This window comes from Anomaloglossus baeobatrachus, chromosome 4, assembly GCF_048569485.1.
Source record: "Anomaloglossus baeobatrachus isolate aAnoBae1 chromosome 4, aAnoBae1.hap1, whole genome shotgun sequence".
In the NCBI taxonomy this organism is placed as follows: domain Eukaryota; kingdom Metazoa; phylum Chordata; class Amphibia; order Anura; family Aromobatidae; genus Anomaloglossus; species Anomaloglossus baeobatrachus.
In genome coordinates this window covers 194,089,958-194,106,805 of record NC_134356.1, presented here as the reverse complement: position 1 = coordinate 194,106,805, position 16,848 = coordinate 194,089,958, and the positions used below count along the sequence as shown (strand labels likewise).

General features: G+C 44.5%; 1 protein-coding gene across 2 annotated transcripts in view; it reads left to right on the top strand.

Moving 5' to 3' along the window:
* The first annotated feature begins 9,725 nt into the window (after positions 1 to 9,725).
* The window catches only part of NSG2 (neuronal vesicle trafficking associated 2), a 151,275-nt gene continuing 144,152 nt past the window's right edge, over positions 9,726 to 16,848 (top strand). Inside the window, exons 1-2 of one of the 2 annotated variants that reach the window (XM_075342347.1) lie at positions 9,726 to 9,883; positions 10,107 to 10,293. In XM_075342347.1, the coding sequence (XP_075198462.1) occupies positions 10,165 to 10,293 (129 nt within the window). In that variant the 5' untranslated portion in view covers positions 9,726 to 9,883; positions 10,107 to 10,164. The remainder of the gene's footprint in view (positions 9,884 to 10,106; positions 10,294 to 16,848) is intronic. The other variant, XM_075342346.1, reaches the window with a different exon arrangement.

The window sequence follows — 16,848 nt, the reverse complement described above, 5'->3', positions numbered from 1 at the left end:
CTTTGACGGATTTGACCAAAAAGGTAGCTGATGTTGAGAATTGGACTCCAGAAACCATTATGGCCTTCCAGGAGATTAAAAAAAGAGGTTCACTTCTGCCCCAGTCCTGCAGCAACCTGATGTTTCTCTTCCGTTTCAAGTGGAGATAGATGCCTCAGAGATTGGAGCAGGAGCGGTTTTGTCTCAAAGAGATCCTACAACTTCCAAACTGAAGCCTTGCGCCTTCTTCTCTCGGAAATTTTCTCCATCTGAACGAAACTTTGATGTGGGTAATTGGGAATTATTGGCTATGAAGTGGGCTTTTGAAGAATGGAGACATTGGTTGGAGGGGGCTAGACATCAAATTGTGGTGCTCACTAATCATAAGAATCTGACCTACCTTGAATCTGCCAAGAGACTAGGCAGGCCAGGTGGGCTTTATTTTTTATGCGTTTCCATTTTGTGGTCTCTTTTCTAGAATATTAAAGCAGATGCCCTCTATAGAAGTTTCTTTGCTAATTCTTTTGATGTTGCTGAGCCATCTACCATTCTGAATGAAGATATGGTCCTCTCCGTAATTTCACCTGATTTAAGGTTAGCCCTTGAGAAATTTTACGGGGACAAACTTGAGAGATGTCCTGGGGGGAAATTGTATGTTCCTGAGCAATGGAGGAGTAGAGTTATCTCCAAGATTCATTGTTCCGTTTTGGCTGGTCATCCTGGAATTTTTGGTACTAGTGAGTAGGTCTTTTTGGTGGCCTTTTTATCTCGGGATGTCAGGAGTTTTGTGCAATGGGGGGTTTGTTCTAGATCCAAGCCTTATTGTTCACATTCTAATGGGTTGTTATTGCCATTGCCTGTACCTAAGAGACTTTGGACTCATATCGCTATGGATTTTATTTCTGATCTTTCTGTCTCTCAGAGAATGATGGTTATTTGGGTTATTTGTGATAGATTTTATAAGATGGTCCATTTGGTACCATTGCCTAAGTTGCCGTCTTCATCAGAGTTGGTGCCCTTGTTTTTTCAACAAGTGGTTCGTTTACAAGGTATTACTGAGAGTATTGTGTCAGACAGAGGAGATCAGTTTGTGTTCAGATGTTGGAGATCATTTTGTTCTAAATTAGGAATTGAGTTGTCTTTCTCTTCTGCATTTAATCTTCAGACCAATGGTCAGACTGAGAAAGCAAACCAGACAATGGAAACCTATTTGAGGTGCTTTGTATCTGTGGATTAGAATGACTGGGTTTCGTTTTTACCATTGGCAGAGTTTGCTCTCAATGATAGGGATAGTTCTGTTACTTTGATGTCTTCGTTTTTCTGCAATTTAGGGTGTCATCCCAGGTTTTTTTCAGGGCAGGTTGAGGCTTTGGCCTGTCCGGCAGTTGATTCTGTGGTGGAGAGAATGCAGCAGATTTGGGGTCAGGTAGTGGACAAATTGTTTCAGTCCCAGGAGAATGCCCAAAGGTTTGCCAACCGGCTTACGACTGTTGGTCCCCGGTTTAAAGTGGGGGACATAGTTGGTTGTCCTCCAAAAATATTCCTATGAGAGTTTCTTCTCCTAAATTTAAGCCAAGATTTATTGGGCCTTATAAGATTTTGGAGATTATTAATCCTGTATGTTTACGTTTGGCTCTTCCTGAGTTTTTTAATATTCACAATGTTTTTCATAAGTCTTTGTTGAAAAAACATGTGGAACCAGCAGTTTCCATGTCGGCGCCTCCTGATCCTGTGTTGGTAGATGGGGATCTAGAGTATGAAGTAGAGAAAAGTTTGGATTCCCACCTTAATAGACGTAAGCTTCAGTACCTTGTTAAGTTGAAGGGTTATAGTCAGTAGGACAATTCCTGGGTTTTTACTTCTGACATTTACGCTGAGAGATTGGTTTGTGCTTTTCATCATGCCCATTCTGACAGACCCGGTGGTTCTGGTGAGGGTTCGTTGACCCCTCCTCAAGGGTGGGGTACTGTTGTGAATGTCATCCGAGTGGGTGCTGGTTTGGAGCTCCCTCTGGTGGCCAGGAATGGTAATGAAGCTGAATTTGAATCTGTGATTCAGACAGGTGATGGAATTAATTAGGAATCCAGGAAGTCCTATTGCAGATCAGCCTAGTTTATTTAGGAGAGCATTTTGTGCCTGGTGATTGCCAGTGATAAATGTTCCTGCCTGCTTCTGAAGATGGCTGGGAGTATTTCCTTATGTTTTTCACATTTATTTGGTGCCTGAATCTTCTCAAGATAAGTTTACTGTTTTTGTGCTTAATTGCTGGATTTGCACTTAAGAGTGTTTCTGCATATTCCATTTGGTTCTGTGTTTGGTTTCTTGTATGTGAGGATCTGTCTTTCTGCTTCTGTGAGCAGGGCAGTTCCTCCAGCAAGAAAGGGAGCTTGCTCTCTGTTCATGTTTGGAGTATTTGCACTTTAGAATATTATTTGTTTTGTGATTTTGTTTCTTCCCATTATATCTGCAGTTCTGTTTAAACTGTCTAGCACAAGAGTACCTGATATAGTAGGGAATAGACCATGTGGTCTCAGATCTTTTTCATATCAGGAGATTGGTATTTTTGCAGGGTTTTTTGCTGGCCGCAATCAGCTATCTGTCCTGTCCTGTTCTATCTAGTAAGTCGGGCCTCACCTTTGCTGATCTATATTTTCTATCTGTGTATTGTGTTTTCTTACATCACTGTTGCATATTGAAGGCTTGCTATTTCTTTGGGGACTGCTCCGAGGTAAGTTAGGATTCCTCATTTCTATCTTTGAGGTGTAGCAAGTTTCTCAGGCAGTGGCGAGGTGTCTAGGTGTCTTAGGAACATCCCACTGCAACTTTTAGTGTTGTCTGATAGATAGGGGATTATGATCAGCTCAGTTTCCAACTACTCTGGTGGTTTTGTTTTTTCTTATTAATGGGATTTTTCGTGATTGTCCACGGTTACCAAATCATAACAGGTGGCATACACACGTTTACTTAGTGCTGGGGTGGCACATGTACGTACACTTAGTTCTGGGGAGGTACACACACATCCCCTTAGTGCTGGGGTGGCACACACATATCCCCTTAGTGCTGGGGTGGCACACACACTTCACTTTAGGGCTGAGGTGGCACACACATGTCCCTTTAGTGCTGGGGTAGCACACACACGTCCCCTTAGTGCTGGGGTGGCACACACACTTCTCTTTAGTGGCGCGGTCACCTGACCTGGATGTGATGTCACGGACCCCGGATGTGATGTTGCGAGACCCGGACACGGCTTCCTGGGACCCAGAGGTGCTACTGCGGATCCTGGACACTCAGGATGTGTGGCCTGTGTGGGGGCGCAAGGTTTTGGTGACCCACATCGGCGGTCCAGTTCTGCGGGGTCGGGCCAGCGCAGAGACAGGACGGCGGAAGAGGATGGCGGCCAGAGGATGGAAGCAACAGGAGGAATCCATAGTGATGGCAGAGACGCTTATGGGTGTGCGGGCGATACAGGTGCTGTGGGTGGCAGCGACCAGTCAGTTGGAGTTACCCGGATTAGGGGATGGATTGGGTTACGGGTTGAGCTTGCCGGCGGCTGCTGTTGGGATCCCCGGGCCTGAGTGCAGTTCTGAAGAGGATGACTCAGACACATCTGGTAGTGAAGGAGCACCGGGAGCTCGATGAGGAGGACACGTGACGGCTGTTCCGGGGTTCTCTCGAAGTCAGTCTGGTAAGACCATGGTTTTCCCTATTTCTTGTGCGTCAGGTGTGGATGTTGGGGGTGGTGTGCCTGGTGGTCCGAGTAGCGTGCAGTAATGAATGTAGATATTGGTGATGGTAGTTTGGCGTCTGAATTGTTATGGTTGGTTAGGGATTTATTTACCACAGCGGTAGGTCCTAGACCAGTATGGCAGGGTGCTGCAGCCGGAGGGTCAGGATTTACGGTTGCTGGTGCGTTAGGGAATAGCGCAGCATTGGTGGTGCCGTTGGGAGCTGTGGTAGTTAACAAAAGTGGTTCAGGGAAGTCGGTTGTGGCGGCACCCTCTCCTGCGTCGCCTGCCACCGTGGACGTGGCCACATGGATGACAAGGCTAGGGAAGAGATATATGTTTGCTTTGATGGGCCATTGGGGGCATACCTGAAACAGGAGGTTAGGGAGAAAATCTGGAAGGATGAGTATGTGGAGATTTTTTCGTTACTCCCTCTTGAGAAGTTTAATCTCGACCAGGTTAAACCGGACGAGAGTAAGAAAGATGAGGAGTGGCAGCGGTATCATCTCATTCCCCGCATATATCAAAAATGGTTGCAGGTGTTCATGATATTGGCTAGTGTTGTAGGGAAGAAGGCTCCGGATAATTGTTCAGCGCTGTTTTGTTATCTTGATTCAATCGGTGAGGCGTATAGGACTTATGGTGGAACTGCTTGGCTTCGCTATGATGAGCAGTTTCGGCAGCGTAAGGTGGTTTAACCTAGTTTACGGTGGGACCATAAGGAGATTAGTTTGTAGATGCAGCTGATGGCTGCGCCTAAGGTGGCTTCTCAGTCCTTTCCTGGGATTTCCGGGGGAGTTACGAGGTTTTTTGTCTTTTCGCTGGAGCCCAAGAATGGTTTGTGTTGGCAGTTTAACGACAAGGAATGTCGTTTCGGGTTTAAGCATGAGTGCTTGGGCTGCGGGGGCTCCCTCAGTTACCTTAGGTTGTTTAAGAAAGGAAGAGGGAACGCCGCTGAGTCTTCGGCAAAGAGACAGAACCCTGGTGAGGGTCGAACAGATGCTGCCGTTTCTAAGTAGGTACCCCGACCAGGAAATGGTGGAGTTGTTGCGGGAATGTTTTCATTTGGGTTTTAAAATACCATCAGTTGCTGAGCCTGGTGGTGTGGTGGTTACCGAGAAGTTGCGCAGAGAGGTGGAACTGGGGCGTATGGCAGGGCCATTTGATTCCCCTCCGTAGCCAGACTTGGTGGTTTCCCCGCTAGGGGTTGTCCCAAAGAAGGAGGTTAACAAGTTGAGGTTAATTCACCATTTGTAGTACCCTCTCGGAAAGTCAGTGAATGATGGTATTGACCCGGATCTGGTTTCCGTGTCATATGTCCATTTTGACAGGGCAGTGGATTGGTTAAGGAAACTTGGTAAGGGTTCCCTCTTGTCTAAAAACGGACATTGAGGCGGCTTTTCGTCTTTTGCCGATGCATCCGGACAGTTTTCACCTGCTGAGGTGTTGGTGGGAGTACAAGTTTTATGTGGATTGTTGTTTGCTCATGGGCTGTTCAATTTCTTGTTCTTATTTTGAGAAGTTTAGCTGTTTAGCTTTAGTTTGCAGTCCGTTCTTGGCAAGCTTAATTTTGCTTGTAGGATCTTGCCCATGGGAAGAGTTTTTTCCAGCGTTTGGTGCGCGCCACAGCTGGCGTGTCCCACCCGTTAAACTTTATACATCTGAAAGCTGAGCATAAAGCGGACCTGAGAGTGTGGTCCCGATTCTTGGAGTTGTGTAATGAGCAGTCGTTGTGGACTCAGGAGGTTGTGTCCAATGAGGACTTGGTCCTCTATTCAGATGCATCTTGTTCCAGTGGTTTTGGGGCGTACTTCAGAGGATAATGGTGTGTGGGCAGATGGCTAGATTTGTGTAAGTCCATGAGGCTAACCAGGAACCTGGCATTGCTGGAGTTATTCCCTATTATTGTGGCTCTGGAGGTCTTGGGGTAGGAGCTGAGGAACAGGAAGGTGCGCTTTATTTGTGGCAACCTGGGGGTGGTTCAGTGTGTCAATAATCTGATGGCAGATTCTCCCCCGGTGGTGGATCTCCTGAGGCATCTGGTTCTAGGTTGTCTTAATCTGAATTTGTGAATTTTCGCTGTACCTGTTCCCGTTGTTTTGAATTCTGTGGCTGACATGTAGTCTTACTTCCAGTGGGACTGTTTTCGAGCGCTGGCGCTGGGTGTGCAGCAGGAGACCATTTGGCCCACCTAGTTGTGGGATCTGGTTTGCGTCCAGCCTGGAAATTGATTCAAATGTCGGTGGCGCCTAACACTTAGAGAAAGGGTGGCCTTCGTTTTGGCATTTTTTGGGGCCTTCAGGATCAGGGAGCTGATGAGGAAGAACACAAAATGCCAGTGAGGACTGTTGCTGGATGACATAGAATGTGGCGTGGAGGTAGTGCGGTGCCATTTGCGGCCGTACAAGATGGATCAGTATGACAGAGGTTGTGTAGTTGAGATCTGTGTTGTCCAGGGTTTGGCAGCATGTCTGGTTAGTCAAGTGTCTTCAGTGGTTAGGGGAGCGAGGCCAGGTTTCCTTTTGCAGCATCAGGATGGATCGGCTCTGTCATATTAACAACTTGTATGTATCTTCCGGAGGTGCCTGCAGTGTTGCGCTCTCAATGAGACGAAGTTCGCCTCCCATTCCTTTAGGATTGGGGCGGTGACTCAGGCTGCTCATTGAGGACTGGGCGCACAGGCGGTGTGCAAGATCGGCTGCTGGGAGTCAGCCACATACCGATCATATGTCAAGTCGTCCATGTTATGAGTGTGTTTGGAGTGTGGAAAGGGTTTCGCTTTCTGGTTTAAGTGTGGTCCTGATTGTCCCTCCCCTTCCCCCCTTCCATCGTTTTACCTTAAGTTTTGCAGGACCCTCCTGTTGTTATGGGTGCTGGTACACTCGTTTGTTTATTGGGGCGCCCTTCCGGCAGGTATGCGACCATACAGCCGACAGTTGGGTGTCTCAGAGTGACAGTACGATGGATAGGGGTTAGAGGAATGTTGTGGAATGGAGTTTTGCCAACTTGGTGCTATCACGTCGAGTTGGACAGACTGCCGGATGTCCTGTTACTGCACGCGGGGGGGAACGACTTAGGCGGCAGGGCTTCCAGAGACTTGATCTGTGACATCAAGTGTGACTGCCTTCGGCTTTTCTCTTCCCACATGGGTTTAGTGCTCGTGTGGTCTGATATTGTGGTGCACTTAGTCTGTGCTGGTTTCAGAATACAGGGACCCTGCGCCAATTGTTTTATTTATTCATTTATTTTTACACTAAGATACTCACCCGCAGACATTTGCACTCATTAATTTTTAAGCTCCAGAAGGCAATGTGTGACCTGGAAGCAGCTTACTGCCATTACGGATCTTCTGTGAGTACATCACGCACACTCCTACCCCCTATCCCTTCTATCAACATTTTTAATCTCCGGATTCTGGTTCCCATAGACTTATATGGGTACCAGATTCCGGACCGGATCCGTTTTTTTTTTTTAATTTAGCAGGGGCCCGCTGGTCCTGGTTTTCTGCGAGTCCGCCCAGTTCTAGTCATTGGGCTTTATTGATATTTTTTGTGCCCACACGCTGAACGTTTTGAGGTATGGAGTTAGAAATAATTTATCATACCAGCTGTTTTTCTGTGTTAGATAAGTAACCTAATATTTCATCATTTATGTTGATATAGTGATTCTCTGTACATATTTATTATCATCCCAGTGTTTAAAAAGGGAGAATAGAAAGAGAAGGAAGTAAAACCGCCGAGGAATGGGGGCACCATTGTAATTAGGGTTTTTACTCCATTGACAGGTAGGGGCAGATGTTTGCTAGGGTTTAACTGCGTGCCCCATTTATGCCATCTTGATATACACTGATATACTATCATCTCCCCATTGGTAACCTGAATTATTGATTCCTCTACTTTGTAACATTGATATATTTTTCTTGATGCAAATCTGATTATTGGGATGCGGATTTGTCTTCTCCTATCTAAATGGTCATCGGGCTATATTGATACATATTTTTTGTGTCCACAGCTTGTATGTTTTTTAAAACAGTGAGTTTTATGTGTTGTGTCTGTCTGGGGTAGTTTTTAATACTAATTGAAGAAATTTGAGGTTTTATAGTTAATACATTGGGTATATGCTGCTAAATTATTGATTTTCTATACCCGTTAGTATTTTTCTTTTTTTCGGCAAAACTACAGTACAGACCAAAAGTTTGGACACACCTTCTCATTCAAAGAGTTTTCTTTATTTTCATGACTGAAAATTGTAGATTCACATTGAAGGCATCAAAACTATGAATTAACACATGTGGAATGAAATACTTAACAAAAAAGTGTGAAACAACTGAAAATATGTCTTATATTCTAGGTTCTTCAAAGTAGCCACCTTTTGTTTTGATTACTGCTTTGCACACTCTTGACATCCTCTTGATGAGCTTCAAGAGATAGTCACCAGAAATGGTTTTCACTTCACAGGTGTGCCCTGTCAGGTTTAATAAGTGGGATTTAATGCCTTATAAATGGGGTTGGGACCATCAGTTGTGTTGTGCAGAAGTCTGGTGGATACACAGCTGATAGTCCTACTGAATAGACTGTTAGAATTGGTATTATGGCAAGAAAAAAGCAGCTAAGTAAAGAAAAATTATTGGCCATCATTACTTTAAGAAATGAAGGTTAGTCAGTCCCAAAAATTTGGAAAACTTTGAAAGTGTCCCCAAGTGCAGTGGCAAAAACCATCAAACGCTTCAAAGAAACTGGCTCACATGAGGACCGCCCCAGGAAAGGACCAAGACTCACCTCTGCTGCGGAGGATAAGTTTATCTGAGTCACCAGTCACCAGCCTCAGAAATCGCAGGTTAACAGCAGCTCAGATTAGAGACCAGGTCAATGCCACACAGAGTTCTAGCAGCAGACACATCTCTAGAACAATTGTTAAGAGGAGACTTTGTGCAGCAGGCCTTCATGGTAAAGACCTGAACCCAATCAAGATGGTTTGGGGTAAGCTGGACCGCAGAGTGAAGGCAAAAGGGCCAACAAGTGCTAAGTATCTCTGGGAACTCCTTCAAGACTGTTGTAAGACAATTTTCGGTGACTACCTCTTGAAGCTCATCAAGAGAATGCCAAGAGTGTGCAAATCAGTAATCAAAGCAAAGGTGGCTACTTTGAAGAACCTAGAATATAAGACATATTTTCTGTTGTTTCACACTTTTTTGTTAAGTGTTTTATTCCACATGTGATACAGGTAAAATATATCTTTGTATTTGTCATGTATCAATGTGAATCTATTTATTTTCAGAGTCATGAAAATAAAGAAAACTGTTTGGATGGAAGGTGTGTCCAAACTTTTGGTCTGTACTGTATATTCCATAGTTGTTGCTTATATGCACTGGTGGACACAGACAGAAGAGGCCCCTGTGAAATAGCAATATATGTGCCATTTGCTGCCCAATAGATCATCAGAATGTAAAATTTAAAATGATTTAGTGGTGGAAATTAACCCACTTGTCCCCTGGACCCTTGTGTGGCTGCACAGATTGCACCAATGATATGTCCTCCCCTTTATATATATGTTATCCCACAATATATCCTATATCCTACATGGATATTGGGACAATAAAACTCTCACACCACTAATCAAAGCTAATTAAGGATTCACTTTCTAAGCTCAGTGTTTGTTTATTTAAATGTCTTTTATTAGCCATCTCTCTGCTCTGTTTGTGCATATATTTGTGTTTCTTCAGATATTTTGTCATACCATGCCTGATGAAGGGACCTGAGATGTCTCGAAAGCTTGCTTTGTAACATCACTTTATTTTAGTTAGCCATTAAAAGGTATCACCAGATTATAATTTTGTTCCTCTCACTGAGAACATTCAATAATTTATCCCACAACAACACATATACAAAGAAATACTACTCCAGTTTTCCCTGTAGAGAGCGTTGCTGGTTCCGAGGTTTTGTTTATGTAGCGGTTCTTCCTTTTGAACACCAGATGGCGCCATTGTACAGGTGACCAGTGCAGCAGCTCCTGTCTGAGTGCCGCAGGAAGCATGTACTGCAATAGGCGCTTTATTCCCCTCTAGTAGGTTATAGAAGCCGCCGTCCTAGGAGCATTGTCTGCATCAGCAACACAGACAGGGCTCGCCGCTCCCTCATCCTCGAGCCTGGCCTTAGTATAGAAGAAAGGAGTTTATAACTGTGAGTATTGTTCCTGCTATTAGCATGTCATTCTTAGCTAGCTTTGTATCCAGAGACACTCCCTGGCTGCTCAGTGACAGAATGCCTGCACATACACATAGGCAGATACATGTACATCCATCTGCTGACTGCTAATACAGCATATAGGCTAAGGAAAAGGCATACAATGGTCGGTATCTTTTTAGCATTGTGATCTGTTCTGCCCATCTCCATTCATTCACAGGTACATTGTTTTCTATTCATCTCCTCATTCACCAGGTCTGAAAGCTGAGGAATAAAGAATGGTGAAGCTGGGGAGTAATCTGAGTGACAAAACCAGTAAGGATCCTTCTGGTGAAGATGGATTTCAGACGGTGCCTCTGATCACACCCTTGGATGTAAATCATCTGCAGTTCTCTGCCCCTGAGAAGGTAATATTGTGAATGGATGTTGTGATCTGTCAGGTCCAGACCTTCCTTTATATCTGGACTAGCTCGAAATCCCATCAATCTGTCAACTGGATTGCCTCCTCTATGTATGTGCCATTAAATTGGCAGCGCATACATGTCAGGTATGAGTACATATAGTACACAAGGGACACAGATTCAATCTACCTGCATAATCACTGCCGCTGTATACTGGAGGGTCTAGTGCAATCGGGCTACATGGAGTCCGCAGGGTGAAGAATAATTCCCATAGAATTCTTACTCTCAGCAGTTACAATGCACTGGATTTATGATGTATGAACAAAAGTATCATGTAGGACATCGATTACTAGGCATACCATTAATTACCATTCTCTAATAAATCAGAGTCACACAAACATTATAATGCAATAAAAGCCCACTTCTCCCACACAAAAGAGAAGCAGCAAAAAATATTGTAGCATTGAACCTCGTGTGTGCACATAAAAATATTCTGTATTTAAGAACTGATACCATGGAGTTACAAAGAAATGCAGTTGCATCAATTGACAATTTGTAAATCCTCAGTGTTTTATCCTATAGAGTCACTTGGATTCTTATCAATGTCCTAAAGCATAATTTCATGCAAAATCTTAAAGTAAATTTCTACCCTTGGAAGCCATTTTTTTCAATACAAGTGTTTTGAAAATGATTTACTGAGAAATGTATTGCCATATCTTTCTATCATGTGGAGCTGCTTTTTTAGTTCAGAACACAGAATCCTCAAGCTTAATGACACAATTGTAACTGCCCGTAGCTACCACTAGAGAGCGCAAGGTGCATTGTCACAAGGAGGTTTGTGCAAGCATCGTCGACTGTCATGGTGGCGTCAGGACCTCAGGAAACTTCATATTCTTGTACTCTGCTAGTAACTTCTCTAATGTCTGTGATCAGCGCAGGGTGACTCAGGCATTGACTCACAGACCTGTAGTTTATAGGCAGGCTAGCAACAGTTAATCTCTGGTGGACTGCTTGTTAATCTCCTTGGTTACACTCTATGGGAGAGAGTCACATTTGCTTCCCTACTTTATATGCTGGCTGGACTGCTGTTATAGTGCCAGCTATAGCTTGACTAGACCTTGTCTGGAGAAGTGAATTTATCCAGGCTTACTTTTGGTTGTGATACTATTGTTGTGTGCAGTTGTGGTGTTAACCCTTTTTGTCCTTTACTGGCTGCATTACTTGCATTGTTCCTGCTTTTCAATTTAGTTTCTTACTGTGTATTCCTGAGAGTGTGAAGTGTGACTGAGTTTTGGTTATCCCTGTCTGTCTCATCTGTGTTTTCATTACACTCCTGCCCCTTTCTTCCCTTGGGGAGGGGGAACAGATCAGCTTTACTCAGGAGTATAGTAAGGCATGGGATTCTGGCATCACCACCATCAGGGGTAATCCATAAGAGATGGATAATCTAGGATCCCCTAGCATGAGGTATAGCATAAGAGCCCATTGTCGCTTGCCATCTCACAGTCACATTGTGACATTATAGCCGGTCATAATTTCACTACATTCCAGCATGGATCCGGTTTCTGCACTAGGAAGACAATTACAGACCATGACACTTCAGGTGGCTAAATAAAAAGTTACGGTATATAATCAAGCTCAGTCCGCCACATCGGAGCCATCAGCCTTGAGAGCTGGATCTTCAGAACCCAAACTGCTTCTCCAGCAAAGACTTTTGGAGGGAAGCAGCCTTTTTTGCTACTTTCAGAGAGTTATAATTCTATAATTCTATTTACGTCCCCACTCTTCTGGTGGTGAGGAACAGCAGGTGGGAATTATTGTCTCTTTCTTGAGTGGGCCAGTTCCTATTCCTCTGATTTATTGTTTTTGAATGTAGGACGGGTTTTGTTTGGCACTCGTGCTCATCTATGATGATCCAAATAAAACATCAGTAGCCGAGTTTATTATCCGCTCACTGCAACAGGGGGATCAGGCTGCAGAGGATTACTGTGCTGAATTCCAGAGCTGGTCCACGGAATGACCCAGCTCTGAAAAGACAGTTTTTCCAGGGTTTGTCCAAGAGGGTAAAGGAGGCACTGGATATGCATGACTCTGCCACTGGACAGCCTACACACCGGACACTGATTCTCATGCACCCAGCTGCTCCTTCCCAGCAAGGCCTTTTCTGTTCTCACTGTTTCTCCCTGCCTCTTCTTATTCCCTGGTAATATTATTGATTCTCGTGCCCTGTCTCTGCACAACACTCATTTATTGTCTAAATAAAATTATGGAGAAAACGGCACTCATCATTTCTTGCTGTGCAGGAAATTCTTTATTTATATGTGGAGATTACATACATAGGGCTGGTGGGGAGGGAGCGGACCACCCGACACGTCAGACGACGTCTGTTTCGCACTTTCTCTCAGTGCTTTAGCTGGTGACCAGCTTTGGTAATATGCATTAATTGTCAATTTCGGTAGAGGTCCCATGAGTATAAAACATCCAGGGTAGGTGTTACAGCACCATTGTTACTCCCAGAGGCCTCACCTGAGTCCATGCAGCACGGAGGGACATCCCATAGAGTGAAAACCTCCACTCCACTCAAAAGGGGCAGAGTCAGTTTTTCCTGTGGCAAAACCAGACACTTTATCAGTACTTCTCCCTTTGTGTGCAAGGAAAGATGTCAGTTGGAAAACTCCTAAACCCATATTGTTTGGGGATCCAACTTGGGTCTACGTATATGTGTTGCTGAGGGTTTTTTGGGGTACTCGGTCCCGGGCAGTGTATAACTGGGGAATGTTACTTTGGTGGCCGTTGCCCGGTTCCGTGCCCTGGATGGTTTTTAAAAAGGGGAATATTTACAGGGGATTGTTGAATAAAGTTTATACGTGACTCCACTTGTGGTGTTGTGGCTATTAGGATGGAGCCGCCGCTGCACAATGTTCACTACCTTGGCTGGTGTTAGTGGCAGCCTGGATGTTAGGCCCTCCACAAGCAGGGCCAGGCCCCAGAGGATAGGTGTTGCAGGTAGGTGTTGAAAGAAGGTAGGCCACAAGGGGAGTTTGGTGTAACTGGTTCTTGTTACTCACTGCAATCTGGTAACTGGTCATCTGAGGCTGGCTGGTCTTAACCGCAGGTCCCCTTAGTCCCAGTGCCGGTTTAGTGACCTGGTGGCTTCTTTCCCCTGCACTTATTTTTGGTTGGTGGGTCCCTGTGGCATAGAGCGGCTGGGGGTCCCCTCCTAGTTGTCTTCTTCAGCAGTCCGTATGATGGTAGCGTCAACCCTGTGGGGTTGGAGTCTCTGGTCCTGTCTGTTTCTCCCTTGGCTACTGAGTCCTGATCTTCAAGGTCAGTGAGGTCCTTAATAGTCCCCTCACTGTGCAGATTGTATCAGGTCTGCCTGGAGCTTTTGCCTGACCTAGGATTCTGTACCCTGTTGTTGCGTAGTTCCGGGAGTACTCCACCGTACTCCACCGGCAACTAACCGACTGGGCCCTCAGGTCACTGTTCACTCCGGTCAGTCCGTCTGCTCACTTGCACTCCACCACTACTACTGTCTCTCCTCCACTGTCTGACTGTCCACTGTCTGCCCCTCCCACCTGGTTGTCTAGTGGACTGGAGTAGCTCCACCTCTAGGCGGCCATCCATTGGTCCGACCCTAGCCTTGTACCATTCTATGGGGGATAATTGGGGAAAACAGGGATTACCTGGAGTGTTTGTATGTTACCGGCACTAGTTTTGTGGGTCCCTAGGGGGTAGACCCTGCATCCCGGCAGGGATGCATTACCTTGTAGCTCCCCGATGGCTTCAGGGGCGCTACATACTGTATATCCTTGACAATGGTGTCTCAAGGTTTAATACCCTCTGGGGTTAAGGATGGGGGCCAAGAAATCTCTATAACGGTTTTTCTTGATGGTGGTTCAGGGGTAAATGTGATCCATGAACAGTTTGCTCATTCCTCAGAGTTGGATTTTAAGGTGTTATCCAATCCTGTTCAGATATTTGCAATTGATTTGCCATCTTTTACTCATGGAGGCTTTTTTGAGTGTGTAGAGGCTGGAACTCTGTATAGGGGTACTGCATTCAGAGTAGATATCATGTTATGTTCTCAAGGCCCTTCCTGCACAAGTAGCATTGGGTTTTCCCTGGTAAGCCTTATATAAAATAACGCCACTATTGATTGGCAAACCCAGGAGATAATGAAACGGAGCACATATTGTAAAGACCATTGTCTAGAAACCTGTATTTTGGCGGTTACTGCAAGTCTTCCTGGTTCTCTCTCTGATTTTAGTGATGTGTTCTCAGAGGGGGATGTCAAGAATTGCCGCCACACAGGCCTTTTGACTGCATGATAAGGTTGAAAACTGCCCAAGTGCAGACTCTGTAACTTTTCGGATCCCCAGAGATCAGCTCTCTAAGAGTACATATCAGAGAGTTTAGCAAAGGGTCACATTACGCTATCTTTGTCGCCAGTGGCTGCTGGATTCTTCTTTGTCAAAAAGAAGGATGGTGTGTTACTGCCGTGCTTTCACTTCCAAAGAGGTCAACCAAATAAGGGTTTGAGATCCTTATCCTTCTTCCACTCATTTCTGACCTTTGTAATCAGATTGTCAATTCTAAATGATTCTCTAAACTTGACCTTGGGGGGGCCTAAAATCTGATCTGGGTCAAACAGGGGGATGAGTGGAAAGCGAACTTTAATATGCACTTCGGAAACCTTGTGATACCATTTGACTTAGCAACACGTCTGTGTACTCCCAACACTTCGTTAATCATGTTTTTCTCATCTTTTGGGGAAGTCTAATCATTTACCTAGATGACATTCTCATATACTCATGGGATTATGGGTCTCATATAGAACATGTCAGACAGGTTCTACACATTCTCAGAGAGAATAAGTTGTATTAAGTTGTACTACTGGAGAAGTGTGTATTTGCCACATAGGAATTTCAGCTTTTGGGATACATAATTTCTACTGCAGGTTTTGGATGGATCCCACTAAATTAAAAGCTATATTAAAATGGGACCATCCTGGAAACTTTAACGAACTGCAATGATTTTAGTTTTTGAAAATTATTACAGGAAGTTTATTAAGAACTTCTCTGCCATAGCAGGACCTCTCACAGACATGACTAAAAATGGTACGGATTTCTCAAGATGGTCTGAGGGTGTTTTGCATGCGTTTGACCGTCTTAAAAAATGGTCATTGGCACGTGTATTGATACAAACCAGGTTAATGCTTCAGAAGTGGGGGTGGGAGCCGTGTTGTCTCATGGTTCGTCTCTTGGTAAGCTGCGTCCTTTTTCCCTAAGAAACTGTCATTGGCTGAACATAATTACGATATTGGTAAGAGGGAGTTACTGTGATCAAATTAGCAATTGATGAATGGCATAACTTTTTGGAAGGAGCTATCCATCCTGTTAAGGTAATTACTGACCATGAAAGTCTTCTCTACTTTGAGTCTGCAAAGTGGCTTACACCAAGACAAGTTTATTGGTCGTTGTTTTTCAATAGGTTTAATTCCTTTGTAAACTGATGTCCAAGATGTAGAAATCTGCGGCAGACACCATCCAGTATTCCAAAGTGATTTATTCCATCATATAGTGCAGTTAAAAGTAGCGGGGATAGAGCCGGTTGCAGGCCCTCTAATGGACGAAGGCTGTTTCGCACTTCCTTGTGCTTGAACGGGTCCAAGGGTACAAGGAAGTGCGAAACGGCCGTCGTCCATTAGGGGACCTGCACCCGGCTCTCTCCCCGCTACTTTTAACTGCACTTTATGATAGAACATCATTAGTCTGTTGTTACTGGTCACTTTGGGGTTAAAGGGTCTCCTGATCTTATATTGTGTTGCTTGGGAGGAAAGTAGTAGCCTATGTGTCTGCCTGTGCCACATGTGCACGCTCTAAGGCATCTCATTCTCGTCCTTCGGGATATTTGCAGCCTTTTAGTGTTCCCAGTCAACCTTGAACAGATATTTCAATGGATTTTATAACTGATTTGCCTTTCTCTGCTAGTAATTCTGTCATTTTGGTGGTTGTTGATAGGTTTTAAAAAATTACACATTTTATCACCTTGCCATCCTTACCTAATGCCAAGACTTTAGCCCAGGTCATTGTTCTTGAAAAATTGTTAAACTCCACACAGTTCCCTCTAATATTGTCTTGTATAGAGGTGCTCAATTTATTGCTAAAATTTGGAAAGCTTTTTGGTTAGGGATTAAGCTATCTCATTCTTCGGCGTTCCACCCTCAGTCTAATGGGCAAATAAAATGTGTAAATCAGAATTTAGAGGAGTACTTACGTTGTTTTCTATTTAATAATCAGGAATAGTGGTCCTCTATCCTTCCTCTCACTGAATTTGTCATTAATACTGTAATTGTCGTGTTGAATCTTCTGGGATATCACCTTTTTTTGTGTCTATGGTCGGCATCCCCAGTTCTGTACGTTTCAGGAGGAGCACCCATCTAGGGTACCGGGGGAGGATCTATTTTTCTCATAATTATCGTCTACATTGGAGAAGGTTCAGCAACATTTGCATGGCAGGGGTTTTAAGTATAAGCATGTGGCTTACTGTAGACATGTG